We start from the raw sequence: 23,430 nt of genomic DNA, 5'->3' as shown, positions 1-23,430 counted from the left end.
GATACCTACTCAGTACTTGTGTTTGTACTTATCCCCTACTTTTATGTTTTCTTCTTTGTTATTTGTGGAGTGCAGCAAACGTAGCGTCGTCTTCAACTCAACCGCAACTCTAGCCAGTCTTCATTACACCGGATTTCAGGGTGAGCTAATGCTTCTAGCTTGGACTGGGTCTTCCTCTTCATGTCTTGATGCCTTGAAGTTCCGGCATGGACTAGCTGTTTATGTATTTTAGCTTCTTAGATACTCTTAGATTTAGTAATTTGAAGTAGATGTTCTTGTGATGATGACTTCCAGATTTTGGGGATAATAATAGTTGTCGAGTTTTTAGAAGTTATTGAATTAGTTTTTATTAATGAGTTTAAGTCTTCCGCATTACTTTCTATTGATATTATATTGAAATGTTATGGTTTAGATTGGTTGGTTCGCTCACATAGGAGGGTAAGTGTGGGTGCCAGTCACGATCCGATTTGGGTCGTGACAATATAATAGAAAGATATATTGGATTCTAACTTCTCGCACTGTTTCCTTTAAATTAAATCTGTATCTCCTATTATTTATTACTTGTACCATGTATGCATATATTACTTATTGTTTGGTTTACTAATTGACTTATTTACTGGTAAATTTTAATAGGTGCCATCATGACTCGAACGTTTGTGTGCTAACATTCTTCTAATTAGAGGGATTGTTTGGTTTGATGACAAATTATAGTAGTTATGATGAGATTATTAGCTATTTTGAAATTAGTTGATTGTATTATTTCTTAATGTTTGGTTTGTTATATTAATAGTAATATATGTGTTGCTTAATTGCAAAGTATAAGTTGTTACTTTATAAAAATATTCTTTATAAGTGTAAATGAGGTGAAAAGTGAAGCATAAAAAGATTTGAGAGAATACTTTTGTCATTTTCACTATTTTATCCACGATAAGATATCCAACTAGAGATAGATATAATTTACTTTGGTACAAATTATTGATAGTGTACTAAGCTTTTCAAACTTAATAAACAAACAAATAATTAAGGGATAGTTAAAATTTATTTATCCATCATTATCTACTATATTTTCTATGTAGGATTTCTTTTACTTTTCAAATTTCTAATAAATAAAATAAAGATTGGAGTGCATGAGCCATTTTATTGGTACCCTAAAATCAAGATTAGTAAGATGACTTGTTCAATCAAAGTAGACAAATGTGAAAATTGATACTTTCCAAAGGGAGAAGCATCCGAGAAATAAAATGAAGCAAACTTCTAGAAGACTATGACAATTGACAAGATAAAAGTAAGCCTACCTTAATCTAACAAGCTAATGAACGTATCATTAGAAATTTTAAACTGTTATTTTATCATTATAATTAGGAAGTCGATCAAATTGGCGTAATCTAATTACCAAACACAAGTTGACCCAAGACTTAATATCCCAAACACATCATCATTATAAATCCATATCCTAAACCACAAGTGACACGTCAGACTTAACTTTTTAAATTAATTTTGTGATGTGTTTTTTTTTAAATAAGGAAAAGGCTCAAATATTTCATTAAACTTTTTTCAAAAAAGAGTTTTCTTTTATGTCATATGCTAAAAGTTTGCTTATTCATGTCATTTTGGTTTGAAAAAAGGTTCATGTATACCATCATTTGTTAATTGAATGTCATAAATGAACCAAACTTTTAACAAATCGCATACATGAGTTTCTTTTTTCAAATTTGAGGATTTTTCCTTACAAAATAATTTAAATAATAATGTATAGAGTCATAATTGACCACGTGTAAGAAATGATTTTGTAAAATTATAACTATTTTTGGTTGAAAAAAATGACAGGATTAAGCTTTTTTTAAACAAAAATGACATTGATGAACCAAACATATAACCTATTACATAAATAATTTTTTTTCTCAAAGTTCGATGACATATTTGAACATTTCCGACAAACATGAAAATCCAAACTGTATTACATATTTATAATTTCTTTGAACCGCGTCATCTACCTACTAGCTGGCGGCTAAACTAAACGACGAATTCAAGAGTGGAAGTCCAATATATTCCAAAAGGGCATTAGATTTCAGTCCAGTTGGTTTTCTGTGGGGTACAAACGACCAATAGGGGCTGCTTCAACAAAATACAGTCAAATATATACCATTATAATTTAAGATAAGATCAGTTAAAATTAGCCAAGAAACTTGCGTTCAGTGTATAATTTGATACAATATTCAAGTCTAACTCTTTCATAATTATATATGGGCTTTCTTTAATCGTTTTTCTAATATATTTTTTTGTCAAAGTAATATATTTTGACAAGCAGATACATACTGCTGGCTATAAATACCGACTCGTCCCATTGTAACATCACATAACAAAACTCATTCATTTGTTTGAAAAGCTTAGAGATTGAAAGTTATATTATAGTATTTTTTTTTTTTAAGAAGATAATCATCATGTTACTGGAAAAAATTGTGGAAGTAATCTCTGGGAAAAGTGAAAATGTAAAAAAGGTTAAAGGAACAGTTGTGTTGATGAAGAAGAATGTATTGGACTTTAATGATGTCAATGCCTCTCTTCTTGATGGAGTACTCGAGTTCCTTGGGAAACGCGTGTCTTTGCAGTTGATCAGCGCTGTTCATGCTGATCCTGGTAAACACCGTGTATTTTTATTGTCGTTAAGAGTTATTTTTGTCAAAAGCGGCTCAAGCATATTAGTGGCCCAACACAAAAATCAAACGGGACTTTAAACTTGAATAGTTAATAACGTTTGATATAATTTTAAGTTATTTTTCACTAGATATAGTATTCCAAATATGTCAAATTTCTTCTAATATTTCCTTCATTTTCATGAAAAATATACTTTTTCGACAAATAGTATTAAATATTTGTTAAAAAATAATAACTTATAGCATATTATTATTAAAGATAAGACCCCTTAAATTTGTGAGCCTAAGGTATATATTTTTTTTAACACTATCGAGCCACCCTTGATTTTTGTTATACATATTCATATTAATATTTTTTTTTTTGTTTCTTTAGAACGTAACTGCAGATAGTAATTTAATATTTGGTGAATCGAATCGATTTGGCAGGAAATACTTTACAAGGTAAACGTAGCAATCCAGCATACTTGGAGAAGTGGCTCACTACAGGAACCTCATTAGTAGCAGGTGAATCTGCCTTTGACGTTACGTTTGATTGGGACGATGATATTGGCGTACCAGGGGCATTTATTATCAATAATTTCCACTTCAATGAGTTTTATCTCAAGTCACTCACCCTTGAAGATGTTCCTAATCACGGCAGCGTTCATTTTGTCTGCAATTCTTGGGTTTATCCTGCTAAAAGATACAAATCAGAACGCATTTTCTTTGCTAATCAGGTATATATCTGGCGTTACATATATGATTTAGTTAAAAGAGATATTCTTTAGTAAGAAGAATTTTGATTATTAATGCAGGCATATCTTCCGGGTGAAACACCAGAACCATTGCGCAATTACAGAGAAAAAGAGCTAGTGAACTTAAGAGGAGATGGAAATGGAAAGCTTGAGGAATGGGACAGAGTTTATGACTACGCGTTATACAATGACTTGGGTGATCCAGAAAAAGGCAAACAGTATGCCAGGACTATCCTCGGAGGATCTGCTGAGTTTCCATACCCTCGTAGAGGAAGAACAGGCAGAAAGCCAACAAAAGCAGGTTATATTATATTTATTATCGTCAGAATCATTTAGCATGTTGATTTCGATGAAAGCAACTTCGGCTGACATATATCGTGTTTTTCATTCTGAACAGATCCTAAAAGTGAAAGTAGGATTCCACTACTTATGAGTTTAGACATCTATGTACCAAGAGACGAGCGTTTTGGACACATTAAGTTGTCGGACTTCCTGACATATGCTTTGAAATCCATTGTTCAGTTCCTTATCCCCGAGTTTCAAGCTCTCTTTGATAGCACACCCGATGAGTTTGATAGCTTTGAGGATGTAATGAAACTTTATGAAGGAGGAATCAAATTGCCCCAAGGCCCTTTTCTTAAAGCCCTTACTGATAGCATTCCTCTAGAGATTCTAAAAGAAATTATCCGAACCGATGGTGAAGGAAAGTTTAAATTCCCAACACCTCAAGTTCTTCAAGGTATTTATAATTACTTACTAAGACGTATACCTATTACCATTGTTGTACTATCCTGAATATTTGTTGTTACGTGTGATTTGTGGAATTCTTTTTTTCAGAGGATAAAAGTTCATGGAGGACTGATGAGGAATTTGCAAGAGAAATGCTTGCCGGAGTAAATCCTGTCATAATCAGCAGACTCCAAGTAAGTTGGCTTCATTGAGATCACATATACATCACAGACCTGTGTTTCGAAAAGAGGAGTTGGTAGCTTTGTTTCTACTTCACCTTTTCGTTCCGTACTTATAACATATTGTTTTATGTTTTTTCTAATTTATAGGAATTCCCTCCAAAAAGCGAGTTAGATCCTGAAGTATATGGCAACCAAAACAGTACAATAACCAAAGAGCATATAGAGAATACACTAGATGGGCTAACGATCGATGATGTAATTCATTTATCTGTCTTTCAGATTATTTTGCTTAAACACTTCAAGTAGGAGTAGATTTCATTCAAAAGCCCTGAGTAAAAACTCAATTACCAATGTTATTTACAGGCAATCAAGACTAACAGGCTTTACATACTAAACCACCATGACATCCTTATGCCATATGTGAGGAGAATAAACACAACAAACACAAAACTCTACGCCTCAAGAACTTTGCTATTCTTGCAAGATGATGGAACAATGAAGCCTGTAGCAATTGAACTAAGCTTGCCACATCCAGATGGCGATCATCTTGGTGCTGTTAGCAAAGTTTATACCCCAGCTAATCAAGGTGTTGAAGGTTCGATATGGCAATTGGCTAAAGCTTATGTTGCAGTGAATGACTCCGGTGTTCATCAGCTAATTAGTCACTGGTAAAATTGTGTTTTTAGACTTCTCTAAAGGAATTATGAGTCATAATTAAAACTTCAGTTCTTTGTCAAATCGTATTGAAATAATATTTGTGTCATTTTCTTAGGTTGAATACACATGCAGCCATTGAGCCGTTCGTGATTGCAACAAACAGGCAACTAAGTGTGCTTCACCCAATTCATAAGCTTTTACATCCTCATTTTCGTGACACGATGAACATAAATGCTTTGGCAAGACAGATCTTAATCAATGCTGGTGGAGTTCTTGAGATGACAGTTTTTCCTGCCAAATATGCGATGGAAATGTCAGCTGTAGTTTACAAAAGTTGGGTTTTTCCTGAACAAGCACTTCCAGCAGATCTTATTAAGAGGTATAAATTATAATTTAGAACCAAATTTACTAGAAAAATATGGTTGTTGTTGAAGTTTAAATTCCAGGTGTTTTGATTTTGCTAATATGAACTATAATATCATTTGATTTTAGAGGAGTGGCCGTAGAGGACTCAAGTTCCCCACATGGTGTTCGCTTGCTAATTCAAGACTATCCTTATGCTGTTGATGGCTTACAAATATGGTCAGCAATCAAAAGTTGGGTAACAGAGTATTGCAACTTCTATTATAAATCAGATGAATCACTTTTGAAAGATAATGAACTCCAAGCGTGGTGGAAGGAACTACGAGAAGAAGGACATGGTGACAAGAAAGATGAACCTTGGTGGCCTAAAATGCAAATTCGGCAAGAGCTAATAGATTCTTGCACTATTATTATTTGGATAGCATCAGCACTTCATGCAGCAGTCAATTTTGGGCAATATCCTTATGCAGGGTACCTCCCAAATCGCCCAACATTAAGTCGAAGATTCATGCCTGAGCCAGGAACTCCTGAGTATGAAGAACTCAAGACAAATCCTGACAAGGCATACTTGAAAACAATCACTCCTCAACTACAGACATTACTAGGAATTTCTCTCATAGAAATATTATCAAGGCATGCATCAGATGAGATTTACCTTGGACAACGGGACTCATCCGAATGGACAAAGGATCAAGAATCCATTGCTGCTTTTGAGAGATTTGGGAAGAAGTTAAGTGAGATCGAGGATCAAATTATACAGATGAATGGTGATGAGCAATGGAAAAATAGGTCAGGGCCTGTTAAAGTTCCATATACATTGCTCTTCCCTACAAGTGAACAGGGACTCACAGGCAAAGGAATACCTAATAGTGTGTCAATATAGTACTTTCATTTAAATCTACATCGTCAAGTTTCATTTTTTTTCTTTTATTCAATTACAACCTCAAGTTTGTGTGATGTAACTTTTTCTTAATATATTTCTATATATATATATATGTATTATATGCATTGGTAGAACATTTGAATAAGACAATAATCATATTCTTCCCTTTATATCTATTATCTCCATTTTATTATTCAAGATTGCTCATATTTTAAAATGTAGCATCAATGCAATGTCCTAGTTCTTGTGAATTTGCTTATAATTGTGAAATGACAATTTTGCCCTTCCCCTTAGCATTTTTATGCTTGGATTTTTGTTCCGAAAATGGTTGGTATGGTCCCCGATGTGATCGGATAAGCTTTGGTGACTTGACCCTTCTTGAGTTGAGAATTCATGATATGGTTGACCTTGGTCAACATAATTAGTTCTAAGCGTCGGATGAAATTTTTGTCAGTTCTATCACATCCACAACGTCTAGTTTCAGCTAGTAAGGTCACGCCTCCAGCTAGACTCGATACCGGACACGAGACTAGGACCATAAGTGATCCCAAGCTAACCATACAAGAATGATCATGAGCATACTAGACATAATAAACTGGTGTGAAAGCTAAATCATAATTAAAATAAAAAGATGGGGAATACTCTTATACTATAACTGAGATATATGAAAACTGATGAGTTTAATAAAAATAAGATATTGAATCAATACTAAGCTGAAACTAACTATGTCTGAAAATAGTCTCTAACTGACTAGAAATGCTGGGACAGACCTAAGCTAAGTATAGCAAAACTTAAACTAAAGGACTAAAAAAACTAAAATAATCTCATGAAAATTGTCCTCGGAGAATAAGGGCTCACCACTGATTCTGCTGAACTGGAGACCGAGAGCCGATCTAAGCGTGATTTGGACATCGAGAACCTGAACCTACGTCACGAGAAGATGTAGGGCACGTATGCGTCAGTACTTGACAGGTATTGAGCATGCAGGATAGAGTAAACTTGAAATAATACATAGTTGAACAAAGTAGTAAAGTAATGACATAATCTGAACATGATATAGGTTTTCAATGCTAAGATAACCGAATGTAGTCACTAATTTATAACATGGTGAAACTGAACTGGATATACAAATAATTAGTCAATGCAATGGAATCAAACCGAATTGTGGGAGCTACTAATAACCGATAATAAAACCATATAAGCTAACTATGGAGTTCAAATTATTCACCCTTTCGACATGACCCAATATACCCTACCAGAGGTATAAAGGCATGCTGGCATGTTCACTAAATTGATGCCTACATAAGGGACTTACAACCCACTTGGCTAGTAGTTTTGGGACTATTTGAGTACGGTGAACCCTAGTCCAACTCGTCATCATACTACTCCCAATAAATTTAGTGGTTAACGAACTTTGAATAAATTTTTGTAAATACTGGATAGCTCAAACTGAACATGCAAACTGAGAATGCAATGATTAATTTGATAATGATTTATTGATAACTGAGGCATGTATATCAGAAGTAACTAAAATATCGGACCTAGCATGTGTAATTAAAGAACTAAGGAAATACATAGCTACGGTTATGAAAATCATGCAATAAACTAAGTAATAACATGGTAATCTAATTTAGAACATATAACTAACTAATTCATGATAATCTGCTGAAGTTCTAGGAAACCCTATGTCTAGTCATGATAAGGGAATCAAGAATCTGACTGATATATGGAGACCCAATGGATGAAATAACCCACTAGTGAAATCCCACATACCTAGTGATTAATTCCACGGGGAAGTATTTAGACTTTGGGGATGTAACTGATGGAAACTTGTTGCATTCTTGAACGAGGGTTCTTAACCTTTTTCTCCTTTCTTGCTTCTAATTTTCTATTTTTTGATTAATGATTTGACTTAGGTAAGTTTTAATTATGTTTATAGGCTTAAATTGACTAAAACCTCATAATTTTGGTTCTAAACAACGTAGCTTAGGGGTTAAATAAAATAGGAAAAGACTAAAAGACCCCTCACTTAACTGTTGTCTGAGTGACAGACAGACCTGGTCCACGGTCTGTGGTCCTACCTACGGTTCGTAGGTCCTGAACGTCGTCTGTGTACCAAGACCAACGGATCTGGTCCATGGAACGTATTCCTATCTACTCTACGTCGGTCCTGATTGTCGTTTGTGGACCAAAATCAACGAACCTGGTCCACGGACCATGGTCCTAACTACAGTCCGTCTTGTTCCTTCGTCGTTTGGTTTAGAGAATGGGTCTGTGGACCAGTATTGACGGACCTGGTCCATGGATCGTGTTCCTACCTATGGTCCATCCTTTTCCTTCGTTGTTAGGTTCAGAAAATGGGTTTATTGACCAAGATTGACGAACCTTGTCCACAAAATGTGGTCCTAACTACGGTCCATCCTGTTCCTTTATCGTTTGGTGTGGAGAATAGGTCTGTAGACCAAGATTGACGAACCTGGTCCACGGACCATGGTCCCACCAACGGTATGTTGGTGGCGTCCGTAGATTGCACCTGTACTTTTGGAAAGTATGAATTTTGGTGTATCTATGATATAGGTTGTTACATTATCTCCCACTTGAGAACATTCATCCTAGAATGAAGACTAAACTAACTAAAATGGGGGTGGACGACTGGAACTCTAGTTCCCTTCTCTTTACATATGCATAAGATTTCTGACGACTTTGGCTATCTTATGTATATCTCTAATGATTTGAACTTTCTCGAGAGCTTAAAGGACTAAATCTGGTCCTATCAAAGCTGTTTCTCCTATTTCAAACCAACCAACTAGAGATCCACATCTACGCCCATACAGTGCCTATGAGGGCACATATGAATGATGGAATGGTAGCGGTTGCTGTAGGAGAACTCAATAAGAGGAAGGTGATCAGCCCAACTACCCTTGAAATCGATTACACAAGCTCTCAACATATCCTATAGAGTCTTAATGGTACGCTCTGCCTGTCCATCCGTCTACGGATGAAATGTTGTTCTAAGATTAAACCCAATACCAAAACCCTTCTGAAATGACTTCAAGAAATAGAGGTAAACAAAAAAACTCTATCTGAGATGGTAGACAAAGGAACCCCATGGAACATGACTATCTCATTAATGTAAAGCTTGGCATATTCCTCCGCCAAATCTGTAGTCTTGTGTAACGCCCTAAAACGAACTAGGTTGAACTAGAGCTTTGTATGTGTTTCATAACTTAATAATGAGTTAAAATTATGTATTTTATAATTAGAATTTAGTTGGTGAGGTTTGGAAGTTAAACGTCAAGGGACGACAAAGATGTTCGGAAACTAGCTTTGTGCGCACGCTAGTGTATCCTTGTATGTTGTATGTGTTTTTATGTATTATATAGAGTCTAAAACTTGTAAAAGACATTAATTAGGTACAATGAAGTATATAAAGTCAAAATGTCCAGGTTCGCCCCCCGAGGATCGCCCTAGAGGTCCACGAAGGGACCCCACCTTTGGCCAAGCAAGATGCCCAAAAGCAGCAAGCATTTGAACTAGTAGGAACCCAGTCCGCGTCGCAGATTTTGTGCACCCATAGAAAAATCATATTCTGCGACACGAAAACGTCGCAAACTCCCCTTTCCCAAAATTTATTGTTAAAAAATCTTGTGGGAGCAGCTCCGCATCGCGGACTTGTTCCCCGATGATAATTTCAAAAATTTAAGGAAAGTTTGACTTGTCTAAAATGGTCCTTTTAATGTAGGGATGATTTATGTATTTTGGGGGTGTGTTGTACACTAATTTTAGGTCATTATATACCTATTCCCCAACAAAAATCCCCAAACCCTCAATTAGAATTCAAAATTTTCATATGCTCTCCCTTCTCTCTAAACTTTCTCTCTAAGTTGAAACCTCCATTGGAGAACTTCAAGATCCAAGGAAGAAGACGAAATCGTTCAAGTTTTGTTCACCAAATCTTGTGGGTTTCTTCATATTGAGGTATGGTAGTCTTCCTTGAACCTTCTCTCATTGAAAGAGCCATTTCAAAAAAGGTTTAAAAAAAGGGTTTTCAAACTAGAACTTCTTCTATTTTTGATTCTAAGCATATGTCTTTTCATGAAAATGTTTTAATGATTAAAATAATTTTTTCTTAATATTTTTAATGATTTTCAAGTCAAAACCTCAATGAACCCATGCTCATGCATATTTTCAACTTTTATCTTATCAAGTTAGTTAATGTAAATATGTTGAGAATGTTGTAAAATATTAGAGTTATGTTTCTTTATGTTGTATTGTGTTTAAATACTCCACTAAGGGCTATTTTATGATGAAATATTGAAGGAATTGATAATAGGTGGTTGAAGCTTCGATGAATGGTAAGTTGGTTATATTGATTAGTTCTTATTGTGAAATGTTCATGAGTGGTATGGTCCACCTTTGGTGGCGGTGTTTACTTAAAGTGTGTATATATATATCTGTGTATGTGTGTGTGTGTGTGTGTGTGTGAATATGTGTATTGTGGTTATGGCCATGAAGGTATAGTATGAGAAGTAAAGTACAGATGATAATGGTGTTCATGTTGATATGCTTATTGAAGCTTGAATTGTGTTTGTTGTAGAGAGTGTTAAATGAAGTATGTGTATATCTGAAGTATACTAAGGTGTGAAATATGTTGAATGAAGATGCAAGCATGTTTAGAAGTCAATGATATGAGAATAGTGATTATGTGAAAATGTGTGCTCACATGTACACACTCACACTCACACACTTTGAATGAATGAATGAAGCTAAATAATGTTAATGAAAAGGGGAGTTTTGAGGTGAACACTCTTCTTGAGTTAAGATGAATGTTTAGTAGAAATATCACTATCTCTCAAGATCTTTCTAAGATAGGTTGAAGGATTAATACCCTTTGCGAGTTGAGATGTGGCTTCCAATAAGTATTCCTTAACCTATAGTAAACAATATTTAGGACTTCTCGGGAGAGTTATTCTTATCACCGGGAGGATTTGAAGAAGGGGTGGGTGCACATTTTGAGTAGAGTTATTGTACCCAATGTAATTCTTGAGATGACTACTCCTAGTGATTAGAGAGTGTGTTATTTATAATCCATCTCCTTGTCCCTTAACTATGCGCTCGTATAGGTATAATTATTGGAGAGTCCATGTAAAGGTTAAAAGAATGACCCTACCTTAGGAAAGTGGGGATCCATCATTCGCTAGGGGTTAATATCGTTATTCCATGTCTATATCTCATGGTCTATGTTGGCTAAAGATATCCCCCAACAAAAGAATGTAATTAAATAAGTCTTTTAAAGAGTGTACTACTTAAGGATACTGGTGGTATGGGACACTATCTATCCGTTGCACGAGTAGGCACTTGAAAGGGATGTCTTGGTGTGTCTTTATATGCAATGTATGAAAATTTATGTGACTTAATGTCTAATGTCAAAAAAGAATGTTAAAGTTATATCTTGTATGATGAAGTTCATGATTAATGAATGTGGTACTCCTAAGCTCATGGAATTTTTAAGGAGCACATTGTGGGAGTAGTAGTATGGGATGCTAATTTCACATTGCACTTTGTGTAACTTGTAAGTCCACTTGGGGAACGACAGTTATGTGAAGTCTTTAAATGCTAGTATGTTTCTCAAATGTCTAGTTATGTAGTGTGGACTTGTTACCGGTGCAAAAGAAGCCTATTATGGATAGTCTTGCAGATCACTTAGGTGTGCATCGAAGGGATTATATGGACAGTTCCTTGATGTCTCACCTTATTGAGTCGTAGGATAACCTTGGTTTAGGAAACTTCAAAGGAAACGAGTTCAGTGTGAATTCAAAGGAAAAGAGTTCACTGTAATATTTCTAGAGTTCACTGTAAAGTGGTCCTTGGTGCTAAAATTATGGAATATCTATTCTATCTGCTAAATAATGATTTATATGTTGTTTTACTTCTATAGTTATTATGGTTTTACTTTATTTGCATGAAATTTTATTTGTACTAAAATGTCATCTTTTGCATGTTTCACATAATGCCATACTTAGTACATCGTTTGTACTAACGCCATATTTTTCTATACTCTATAAGTATAGGTTGGAGGCAAGTTGAAGATTAGCTGGAAAACTCGGGAATCATCTATCTAAAGACTAAGTATGTCCTCCTATATTCGAGGGTACATTCTTTATTTCTTCAGTTCTTATATAAGACTTATTATGTTTTTTTCAAATGTAAAGGGCCATGTCCCTAAGATATTTAAGTTTTTTCCTTAAGTTGGCTTGTGACGACTAGACTACTCTAATATCTTATAAAAAGTATTTCTTTATTATTATTATTAATGTGGTTACAATTTTAATTCTGCACTACTTTTCATGTTTTATGCAAGGAATGATAGACAAAAGGATAGTACAAGACCTCCGAAGGGTCAAGTACGCAATTGTTCTGACCCAAAGGTTGCTCCCTCCTTCTAGGGGGTACTTGAGGGTAGTTACAAGCTTGATATCAGAGCATAAGATTTTGTAAAATAGTTTAGGGTCAAAAGATCACAAGTCATATCTAGTAGAGTCTTGTTCATCGGTGTGAGTCGTGACACATCGATGAGCAAGAAGATATAAGGCGATAGAAGTTTAACTTTCATTGTTACTCTTGTATTGTTCCATAGAACTTAACTCCATAAGGTCTCTCTCTTATTTTCCCTTGTCCGGTGGTCTTTTAGAGGTGATTGCTTTGAAGGGGTGATGTTCTAAGTTTGAGGGAGAGAAATGTAGGTTTTGATGCTTATGTTGGTTTTGTGGCTAGAAGAGTAGTTTTGAAGGTGAGCATTGAAGATTGTGATGTGATGCCATTTATAACTATGTGACTTATGAGATTGTAAGTATTATAATGTGAAAATGCATGGTAATTTAGTTCTAATCATGGTAAGAGTTATAATGGTGTAATGAAGTCCTTTTTGAGGAAAATAAGTTATCTTATGGTTATGTGCAATGATAGTAGGCAATTAAGGTGTAAATTTTACGAGTGCTGAAAAAATGTGTAGTGTTGTAAGAGTTTAGGTATGCCCTCTTGTGTGGGTAATGTTTCATAGTGAACTTGTGATTGGGTTCAAGTTCTTAGGTTTACTCTAGGGAGGGAAGTTAGTATGTTTACCTAGTAAGGTAGTTGATATCCTTATCTTTCCTCTATTCTTATTCAAGCTTGAGACCAAAATCCTTAATATTTTGGTAATGATTAAGATTCTTACATGTTAGTATGAGTTACATTTCTCTTTATATTATGCGTATTGTTGATGTCATAATGTTTTTTTTGTTCCTTAACAAAAAAGGAATGATTAAGATTTTGGTAATGATTAAGATTCTTACATGTTTTTTTTGTGCCACTTTTGGAAAGCAATACTTCGGTAAGTGTCTTGCCAGTACGAATGGTTGCTTTGGGTGTGGTAATAAGGGCCATAAGATGAGGGATTGCGAGGTCCTCAAGACAAGAGAGAAATAGGTCAACCAAGCTCCTCAAGGTGGTATAGATTCCAATGCTCAAAACAAAGGAATCATTTCTATCCACTTGGATATGGGGGGGGGGGACTAACCCGGAATGACATCCCCGGTAAGTCTTGATTATTTTTGGTTGGTATTTCTATGTTATAAGGGGAATTATTATGGTATTTTCTCTCATATTGTCATGATTTCATGTTAAAATTGCTTGAAAAATATGAATTATTGAATTTTATGCATGCTTCACCGTTAAAGTTTTGGTATTCATTGTAAGAAATTTCAAAATCACACTAAATTGATTTTGATGAATAATAGTTTCAATGTGTGTAGAAATAGTGTTTATTATCATGCCTAATGTTGGAGAAGGCCTTTCCTCCATAATAGAGAAGTAGATGAAGAATAGAATGTTTGACTTGAATAGTGGAACTTGTTCAAAATTACTTGTGTTACTTGAGAATGCTTGATGATATAAAGTCGATGCTCCTTGTGAGTTTGGTGAATTGAATATGAATGTCTTGACCTTTATGTTATGTGTTATATGCTACTAGTTTAGTCTTTGATGTCCTTAAAAGTATTTAATGTCATTCAAGGATGAATGTTGTTTCAAATGGGGGAGAATGTAACGCCATAAGATGAACAATATTGAACTAGAAATTCACATATAATGAGTTAAAATTATGTATTTTATCATTATAAGTCAGTTGGTGAAGTTTGGAAGTCAAACGTCAAGAGACGACCAAGACGTTCGGAAACTAGCCTTGTATGCGCTCTAGTGTGTCCTTGTATGTTGTATATGCTTTAATGTTTTGTATGGAATATATAACTTTTAAAAACACTTTAAATATGTAAAATGAAGTATATAGGGTCAAAACGTCCAGGTACAACCCCCCCGAGGATAGCCCTAGGGGTCCACGAAGGGACCCCATCTTTGGCCAAGCAAGCTGCCCAAAAGAAGAAAGCTTTTGAACTAGCAGCGTTGGTGCAACAATGGCCAAAATAATGTTCTATGACACGGACAGGTCATGGACTCCCCTGTCCCAAATTTATTTTGAAAAAGTCTTTAGGGAGCAGCTCTGCGTCGCGGACTTGTTCCCCAATGATGATTCCAAAAATTTGAGTGAAGTTGACTTGTCTAAAATGGTCCTTTTAATGTAGGTAAGCTTTTGATATTTTGGGGGTGTGTTGTACACTTATTTTAGTTCATTATACACCCATTACCCAACCCAAAAACCCAAACCTTCAATTAGAATAATAGTTTTACATGCTTTCCCTTATCTCTGAACTCTCTCTCTAAGTTGAAACCTCCATTGGAGAACTTCAAACTTCAAGGAAGAAGACCAAATCATTCATGTTTCTTCACCAAGTATCGTTGGTTTCTTCATGTTGAGGTGTGGTAGTCATCCTTGAACTGTCTTTCATTCAATGATTCATCTCAAAAAAGATTTCAAAAAGAGTTTCCAAACTTGAACTTCTTCTATCTTTGATTCTAAGCATCCATATTTTCATGAAAATGTTTTAATGATTGAAATGAGTTGTTCTTAGTATTTGTCGATGATTTCCAATTCAAAACCTCAATGAACCCATGCTCATGCATATTTTCAACTTTTAGCTTATGAAGTGAGTTAATGTAAATATCTTGAGAATGTTGTAAAATATTAGAGTTGTATTTATTTATGTTGTATTGTGTTTATGTACTTGCCTAACTAATATGTTATAATGAATTATTGGAGGGATTTAGAATAGGTGGTGAAATATTGGATGAATGTTAAGTTGGTTATATTGATTATTTCTTATTGTAAAACGTTCTTGAGTGGTATGGTCCACCTTTAATTTGGTGGAGGTATTTACTTGAAGTATATGGATAGATGTATGCATATTTGTAATGTGATTATTTCATGAAGGCATAGTATGTAAAGTAAAGTAATGATAATGGTGGTGTTCATGTTGGTATGCTTCTTGAAGCTTGAATTCTGTGTGTTGTAGAGAGTATGTTAGATGAAGTATGTGTATATGCGAAGTATGCTAAGTTGTGAAATATGATGAATGAAGATGCAAGCATTTTTAGAAGTCAATGATATAAGAATTGTGATCTTGTTAAAAGGTTTGCTCTCATTTACACACTCATACTAACACACTTTGAATGAATGAATGAAGCTAAAGAATATTAATGAAAATGGGAGTTTTAGGGTGAACACTCTTCATGAGTTGGGATGAAGTGTTTAGCAGCAACCTCACTATCTCACAAGAGCATTCTAGGATAGGTTGAAGGATGGATACCTGTTGCGAGTTGAGATGTGGTTTCCAATAAATATTCCTTAACCTATAATAATGAATGTTTAAGACTGCGTGGGGAAGTTATTCTTAGGACAGAGGGGATTGAAGACGAGGTGGGTACACATTGTGAGTACCCAATGTACCTCTTGAGATGAGTACTCCTCGTGAATATAGAGTGAGTTACTAATAAACAATCTCCTTATCCCTTAACTATGCTCCCATATAGGCATAACTATTTGAGATTTCATGTAAAGGCTAAACGAAAGACCCTACCTTAGGCAAGTGTGGATCCCACATACGATTGGGGTTAATATCGAGATTTCATTTCTAGATCTCATGGTCTATGCCAATCGAAGCCATACCCCACAAAAGAGTGTAATGAACTAAGTCTTCTAGTGAATGTACTACTTAGGGATGGTGGTGGTGGTATGGGACACCATCTATCCATTGTACGAGTAGACACTTGAAAGGTAAGTCTTGGTGTGTCTTTATATGCAATGTATGAATGAGTTATATGACTTAGTATCTAATTTCAAGAAAGCATGTTAAAGTTATGTCTCGTATATTAAAGTTTATGAATGATAAATGTGGTGTCCTAGGCTCATGAAATCCGCAAGGAGCACATTGTGGGATTAGTAGTACGGGATGTTTCTTTAACATTGCACTTTGTGTAACTTGTAAGTCAACTTGGGGAAGGGAACTTATGTCAAGTATTTAAATGCAAGTATGTTTCTCAAATGTCTAGTCATGGAGTGTGGACTTGTTACCCTTGTGATGTAAGATTATAATGGGTAGTCTTAAGGATCACTTAGGTGTGCATAGAAGGGATTGTATGGGTAGTTCCTTGATGTTTCACATTAGTGAGTCTTATGACAGCCTTTGTTAGGGAAATTTCAAAGGAAACGAGTTCAGTGTGAGTTTAAAGGAAAAAAATTCACTGTAATGTTTCTAGAGTTCACTGTAAAGTGGTCCTTTATGCTAAAATTACCGAAGTTCTATTCTATGTGCTAAATGATGATTTATATGTTGTTTTACTTGTATATTCGTAAAGGTTTTACTTAATTTTCATGAAAGCTTATTTCTACTAAAATGTCCTCTTTTGCATGTTTTGCATAATGCATACTGTTAGGAGGGCATACTACTCCACCTTAATTTCGTGCAAGAAGTTAGCCCAGCCTAATGACAGTCAAGTCTCACTCAACTCAACCCTTTTCGCAGCCTATTTTGTCTAATGTTCAAGAACGTTTTTCTTTCTTTTATGGCTTCGATTATTTTTATGACTTCAATAATAAATTTACACACAAACATACAGGCAAACCCAACCTTCATATTTATAATCAAAATAATACAAAGGACTCATTTTGTTGAACAACAATTCTGTCCAACTTGGACTTTGACTTCGACTTAAGGCACAATCACAAGTCGATTTCTTCCTTAGACACTTCCTAAAACCCTCACGTTTTTTCTAAGTGTCTTGGTGAAATTCTGGACTTACTCTTCCTTCTTTCACCTTAGGATAACAACTCTATCCTTAGCCAATTTCGTCTAACACACAAGGCTGTCCGTTTATAGAACATGAGGCAACCTTGTGTTTACATTGCATAGTGTTGTGACACATGTATAACACTTGTCAAATGATTAGCCCACTAAATTAAACTTCATTTGACATCCCCAACTGATAAGGCATTTCAAATTTCGAATTGAAAAGCTACTACAAGATACAACAAATATGGACATAAGCGCTTACAAAAAGGTAACTGTCGCATGTGCTTAGCTTGTGTTCTTGAACTGAATTTCATTTATTTGCTGCATTTTCTTTCAATATTTTTTACTCTAATACAATTTCTAAACATTGTGTAGTCAATGCCTTATCAAAGACCACCCGAATCCATCCGCATATTATTTATGCTTGCGCACCACTGACACCCTGCCGCTGCCTTGTTTTGGCCTTGTTAACTTTGAATCCACTCATGACATTTCTTGTTTTCTTGTTGTGTTTCATTCATATTTGAAAATTCTTAAATTTATATCATTTCAATTTTTTGGCATTTAACCAGACCATGTTATTTTCACATGCAAACTTGTCCACAACCAATGCTGGTCAGCATCCAAGCCTTGTCATGATATGTTGCTTTGACAACATCCATTTCATGTCTCGACACTCCCTTTCCAGCATTTTTTGACACCATTAATCCATGCCAACACATTGTTGACACAACACATGTTTGATTCCACTCGCATTTTGGCCTTTTGCAAAGTCATTCATGCCAACCATTAGTCACGCCCATGCCTATGTCGAGTCAACTTGGTTAGGACCCTTACACATACTTAGTATAATGTTTATAGTAACCCCATACTTTTCTATACTCTCTAAGTATAGGTTGAAAGCGAGTTCAAGATTAGAAGGCAAGCTTGGGAATCAACTCTATCAAGACTTAGTATGTCCTCCAATATTCAAGGGCATAGTCTTTATTTGTTTAGTTCTTGTATAACAATTATTATTCTTTTTTCTTTCAAATGTAAAGGGTCGTGTCCCTAGGATATTTAAGTTGTGTTTTTAAGTTGGCTTGTGACGGCGAGACTACTCATTAGTATGTTGTAAAAGGTTTTAATTTTGCACTATGTTTCATGTATTATGCAATGAATGATAGGAAAAACGCAAGTATAAGATCTCCATCTTAAGGGTCAAGTACGCAATTGTTCCGACCCAAGGGTTGCCCTATATTCTAGGGTGTATTTTCGGGTCATGACATCTTGACCTCCAAAAAGCGAGAAGAATTAGTCATCTTGTTAACTATCACCTAAATATAATCATGTTGTCTGCGAGTGTCAGGTAACCATGTGATGAAATCTATACTTCCAAGTAGGAATGTCGATCTATTGAGTCATACCCCCTGGTTTCTGATGTTCTACCTTGACTTGCTGGCAAAATGGAAAATTACTCAAAAAATCTGCTATTTCTCTCTTCATGCCATTCCACCAATAGAATTCCCACAGATTGTGGTACATCTTAGTGGCACCTGGATGAATAGAATATCTGGAGTTTTGGGTTTTAGTAAGAATATGTTGTCTCAACTCATCCACATCAAGAACACACAATATACCCTGGTAGCGAAGTACACAATCTTCCCCTTGGAAGAAAACCACCATTCTCTAATTGTTAACTGCACCCTTTAGATCAAGCAAAATTTGATTACTGTCTAGATTTTCCTTAACCTCCTCTACCAAGGAAGATTCTGCCTCATTCTTAACTGTTACACCACTTTCTGATGTGTTCATATGGCGAACTACTAAGAGAGTAAGATTGTGAACATCCTTCACCAGTTCCTTCCTTTCTTCCTCAACATGGGCTACATTACCTATAGCTAATCTGTTAAGAGCATCTCCTACTAAATTTAACATACCAGGATGGTAATGTACAGTCACATCATAATCCTTCAGGAACTCAAGCCATTTCCTTTGTCAAAAGTTCAACTCTTTCTGGGTGAACACAAACTGAAGGCTCTTATGGTCAGTGAACACATCTACATGAACACCACATAAGTAGTGTCTCCTGATCTTGAGTGCAAACAACACTACTTGCAAGCTCGAGGTCATGAGTTGGATAGTTCTTCTCGTGCACCTTAAGTTCTCTAGAAGCATAACTAATAACCTTATATTGCTGCATCAACACAAAACCTAGGTCAATTTTTCATGCATCAAATAGATGATATAACTATCTAAACCCTCTGGTACTGATAAGACGGGAGTTGTAATCAATCTAGTTTTAAATTCTACAAAGCTTTTCTCACAATTATTTGAGCATTGAAACTTAACCATCTTTTGAGTCAACCTAGTCAATGGTGAGGCTATGGATGAAAATCTTTCCATTAACTTTCTGTAATAATCCGCTAGACCTAAGAAACTTCTTATATTTGTAGCATAGGTAGGTTTCGAACATTGTTTTATTGCTTTTATCTTCTGTGAATCTACTTGGATCCCCTCGCTACACACAATTTGACTAAGGAAAGCAACAGATTGCAACTAGAACTCACATTTGCTAAACAAAACGAATAACTAAAAATATTTTAGAGTATGAAAAACAACTCTCAAATAACTCACATGTTTTGTCTTATTCTTAGAATAAATAAGGATATCATCAATAAAAGACTACGACAAAGAAGTCCAAATACTATTTGAACACCATGTTCATCAAATCCATGAAATTTGCATGAGAATTGTTTAGTCTAAATTGCATAACTACATATTCATAATGACCATACTGAATTCTGAAGGTTATTTTTGGAATGCCACTATTTCTGACTTTGAGTTCATGATAACCCGATTTGAGGTCTATCTTTTAGAAATGATTAGAACCCTAAAGTTGGTCTAGCAAGTCATCAATCCAAGGGATGAGATACTAATTCTTGATTGTCGCCTTGTTCAAGTTACTATAGTCAATCCACATTTTGAAAGAACTATCTTTTTCTTAATTACAAATAATATTTGGTGCACCCAATAGCAAAGTACTAGGTCTGATGAAACCCATATCTAAAAGGTCTTTAAACTAATCTTTCAATTCCTTAAGCTCTGCCGGAACCATTCTGTAAGGAGGAATAAAACTAGGCTGGGTATCTGGAAGGAGATCAATTCCAAAGTCGATCTCTTTTTCGGGAGGGACTCTAAAAAGATCTTCTATAAACTGATTGGCTACTGGAACTAACTCAAGATTTGGATTTTCAGAGTAAGAATCCTTGACCAAGACTAGATGATAATATAACCCTTTGAGATCATCTTTCCAGCCTTAAGGTTTAGAAATGAATTGATCCATAGGCGCTAAGTTACTACCCTTCCACTCCAAAATTGGTTCGTCTGGAAATTGAAAAAAAATAATAGTTCTACAATCGACTGAGGCATAAAATGAATGTAACGATTTATGCCTTGAATGACATTGAAGTTTGACCTTTCTAACTCTACGATCTATTGAGGTGACTTTCTGAGAGACCGTGACAGGGCAATTTCTGTATGCCCATCGAGCTATAATTTGGTCACCAACTGGAGTAGAGATTGAGAAAGGTTCTGAGATAATTTATGGACTAACACTGATTTGGAATGCTATGTAAGAAGTTACAAAGATTAGTGTATCTCCTGGATATAACAATGCATAAACATCAAGGTCAAAGACTCATAACGTACCAATGACTACGTCAGGAGTACCTTCCTGATTCTGGTGATCCTGAAAAGTATACAACCTATTCTGGCGTTGACCGCAACCTGTACCAGATGAGTTACCTTGCTGAGTTGGATGACTTGCTGGTGCTGCTGAAGTTGTGAATTGAGATTTACCACTACTACCTCCTTGACCATGTCTAGAAGGATAATTCATCAACCTGTGACCATACTAGCCGCATAAAAAACATCATTCTTTTCCTACGAGGCACTGGCCTGGATGGTTCTTACCACTCTTAGGGCACGTGGGGTAAGTTTTTGTGTGTGAAATACTTCCCGGAGATTTTGAGACTCATGCTCTAACCTTATGATCGTACCTTTTCTTGGAGGATGAAGCACTAAATGACGAAGGGGCCAGGGCTGAAAACTTCTATTGACTCTGCGAGCGATTTCCAAGACCCGATTTATGTTGAGTATAGTCATAGTTTCTAGACCTAGCCTTTTTATTCTCCTTGGCCTGTCCCTAAGATTATCTCCCTCAACCTCGTGATCATGAGTCATAAGCCTGGATAAGTTCATTCTTCAAGTAACATAGCATTTCTGCACTTTGTTTTCATCAAATCTTATACTGCATACAATAACTTATTCATTTGAGCCCTAGAGTTAGCAACCATGTGAGGATCATATCTTTAGAGTTGGTTAAACTTGAGTCCATACTCTTGGATCGTCATGTCACCTTGCCTTATTTTCATAAATTTCTAGGCCTATGTTTTTCTCAACTCTATTGGGAAAAACCTGTCCCAAAAGGTCTCACTAAAGCAATCCAAAGAAATAGGAGTTGCATTTGTTCCCATATTCTCATTCCACTGAGTGTACCACATATTGGCCACATCTTTCAACTGGTATGATGTCAACTAAACCCGAACAAAGTAAATTGATTCAGCCTAATTCATGTCAATATCCAACCTAGGGTTAAGGGTTAGGGATCATCATCTACAAACTAATAGTAAATCGTCAAGATATACCATTATTAAGTTAGAATACATGTTAATATATTTATATTATCTAATACAAAACATAAACAAGTAATTCATAACATAATTTCGAGATTGAGAAGAAGCCATATGAAAACCCAACTTTTGAAAATATTTTAACGGAACCTTTTGAGGAAAGAGGTATCAAAGGTGAATTAGATCCCATACCTTAACATTTGATGAAGATTTTATGGTGAATCCGTTCCTTTACAGACCCCATATCCTTCCCCTAGCTAGTCTTCAGTGGTGTCTTCTAATAGAGAGAGAAAGAAAAGAGAAGAAAGAGAGTTTGTTTTGAGAGTTGTGTTTAGTTTAATGAGGGTTGGGGTATTTATATGGGGGGGTTAATTTACTTAATTAGACTCCCCTAACCCCTAATTAAGAACTAACCACTTACTAATTAAATGAATCTAAAATTAAAAGTGCAGGAAAATTGCAGGCCCATCAACAAGAACACGATCGACGAACCATTTGTCCATCAACGGCCAAGCCTCCCTTTGCATTGCACAAATGTTGTTTTAGTCAGAGACTTGTGTAGGCGAGGGATCCAACATTTTGGCTAGGTGTTGGTCAAAATTTTGTATTGACGCCCCGTCGATCCACGCACGAGCCATCGTTTGCCCTCTCATGGTTGCACATTGCCTAGGCAATGTTGCCTCCGACATGCTAAGGTCCTCCTCAAGAGCCCTTGGTTTGTCCTTGGAGATTAGTAATCGGACATTTCAATCAAGAATCATCTTGACGACCTATTAAGTACCCTTCCGACAATTTTCATGGATTTTCATCTTCTAAAAGCTTATCAAATAGGCTTAGGCAACGCTAGTACCTCCTAGAACTAGTTTACGAATGTCATGGACGTTCTTTGATGTTTTGGTTCATAAACTTCCTAAATGACCTATATTCATTAAAATACGTCTTAAACGGTGTTTAGACTTCATGGCACCAATGTTAGGCTTTAAGACGTCTTGGATTTTAGAAATGTTACATTTACACCCCCCCCACCTTAGAAACATTTGTCCCACAATGACACTAAACATCATGAAACGAAGGAATATACTCAAAACTAGCAGCCCAACCAACAACAATACATAACAACATAAAATCATATTACTTACACAAGACAATTCAAAACTTCAATTACCTAACATAAGGATCAATATTACATTATGAGGAATATCCTTCTCACAACAACAACATGATCTCAATATGCTTTACATGAGTCAATTAGGCAAAAGTTCAACTTATCAACATGCTTCATATCATTTAAAAAGAATCACCATATCAAAATGTACAAGATAATTCAAACAAG

At 35.5% G+C, this 23,430-nt stretch overlaps 1 protein-coding gene across 1 annotated transcript; it reads left to right on the top strand.

The window, feature by feature from the left end:
• The first annotated feature begins 2,079 nt into the window (after positions 1-2,079).
• On the top strand, positions 2,080-6,372 carry LOC101263535 (probable linoleate 9S-lipoxygenase 5). Its single transcript, XM_004244842.5, has 9 exons — positions 2,080-2,637; positions 3,081-3,370; positions 3,449-3,689; positions 3,786-4,127; positions 4,226-4,311; positions 4,447-4,554; positions 4,663-4,967; positions 5,072-5,335; positions 5,449-6,372. The coding sequence occupies exons 1-9, from the start codon at positions 2,442-2,444 to the stop codon at positions 6,200-6,202; spliced, it is 2,586 nt and encodes an 861-aa protein (XP_004244890.1). The 5' UTR covers positions 2,080-2,441; the 3' UTR covers positions 6,203-6,372.
• Positions 6,373-23,430: the final 17,058 nt, after the last annotated feature.

This window comes from Solanum lycopersicum, chromosome 8, assembly GCF_036512215.1.
Source record: "Solanum lycopersicum chromosome 8, SLM_r2.1".
Taxonomy (NCBI): domain Eukaryota; kingdom Viridiplantae; phylum Streptophyta; class Magnoliopsida; order Solanales; family Solanaceae; genus Solanum; species Solanum lycopersicum.
This window is presented reverse-complemented; position numbering and strand designations above follow the sequence as displayed.

What these genes read in the sequence shown, in the direction of transcription:
- LOC101263535 (XM_004244842.5), top strand. Translation starts at nt 2,442, where the DNA reads ATGTTACTGGAAAAAATTGTGGAAGTAATCTCTGGGAAAAGTGAAAAT. An exon ending in ATGGGCTAACGATCGATGAT is followed by an intron (nt 4,555 to 4,662) that starts GTAATTCATTTA and finishes TGTTATTTACAG; the next exon opens with GCAATCAAGACTAACAGGCT. An exon ending in CATCAGCTAATTAGTCACTG is followed by an intron (nt 4,968 to 5,071) that starts GTAAAATTGTGT and finishes TCATTTTCTTAG; the next exon opens with GTTGAATACACATGCAGCCA.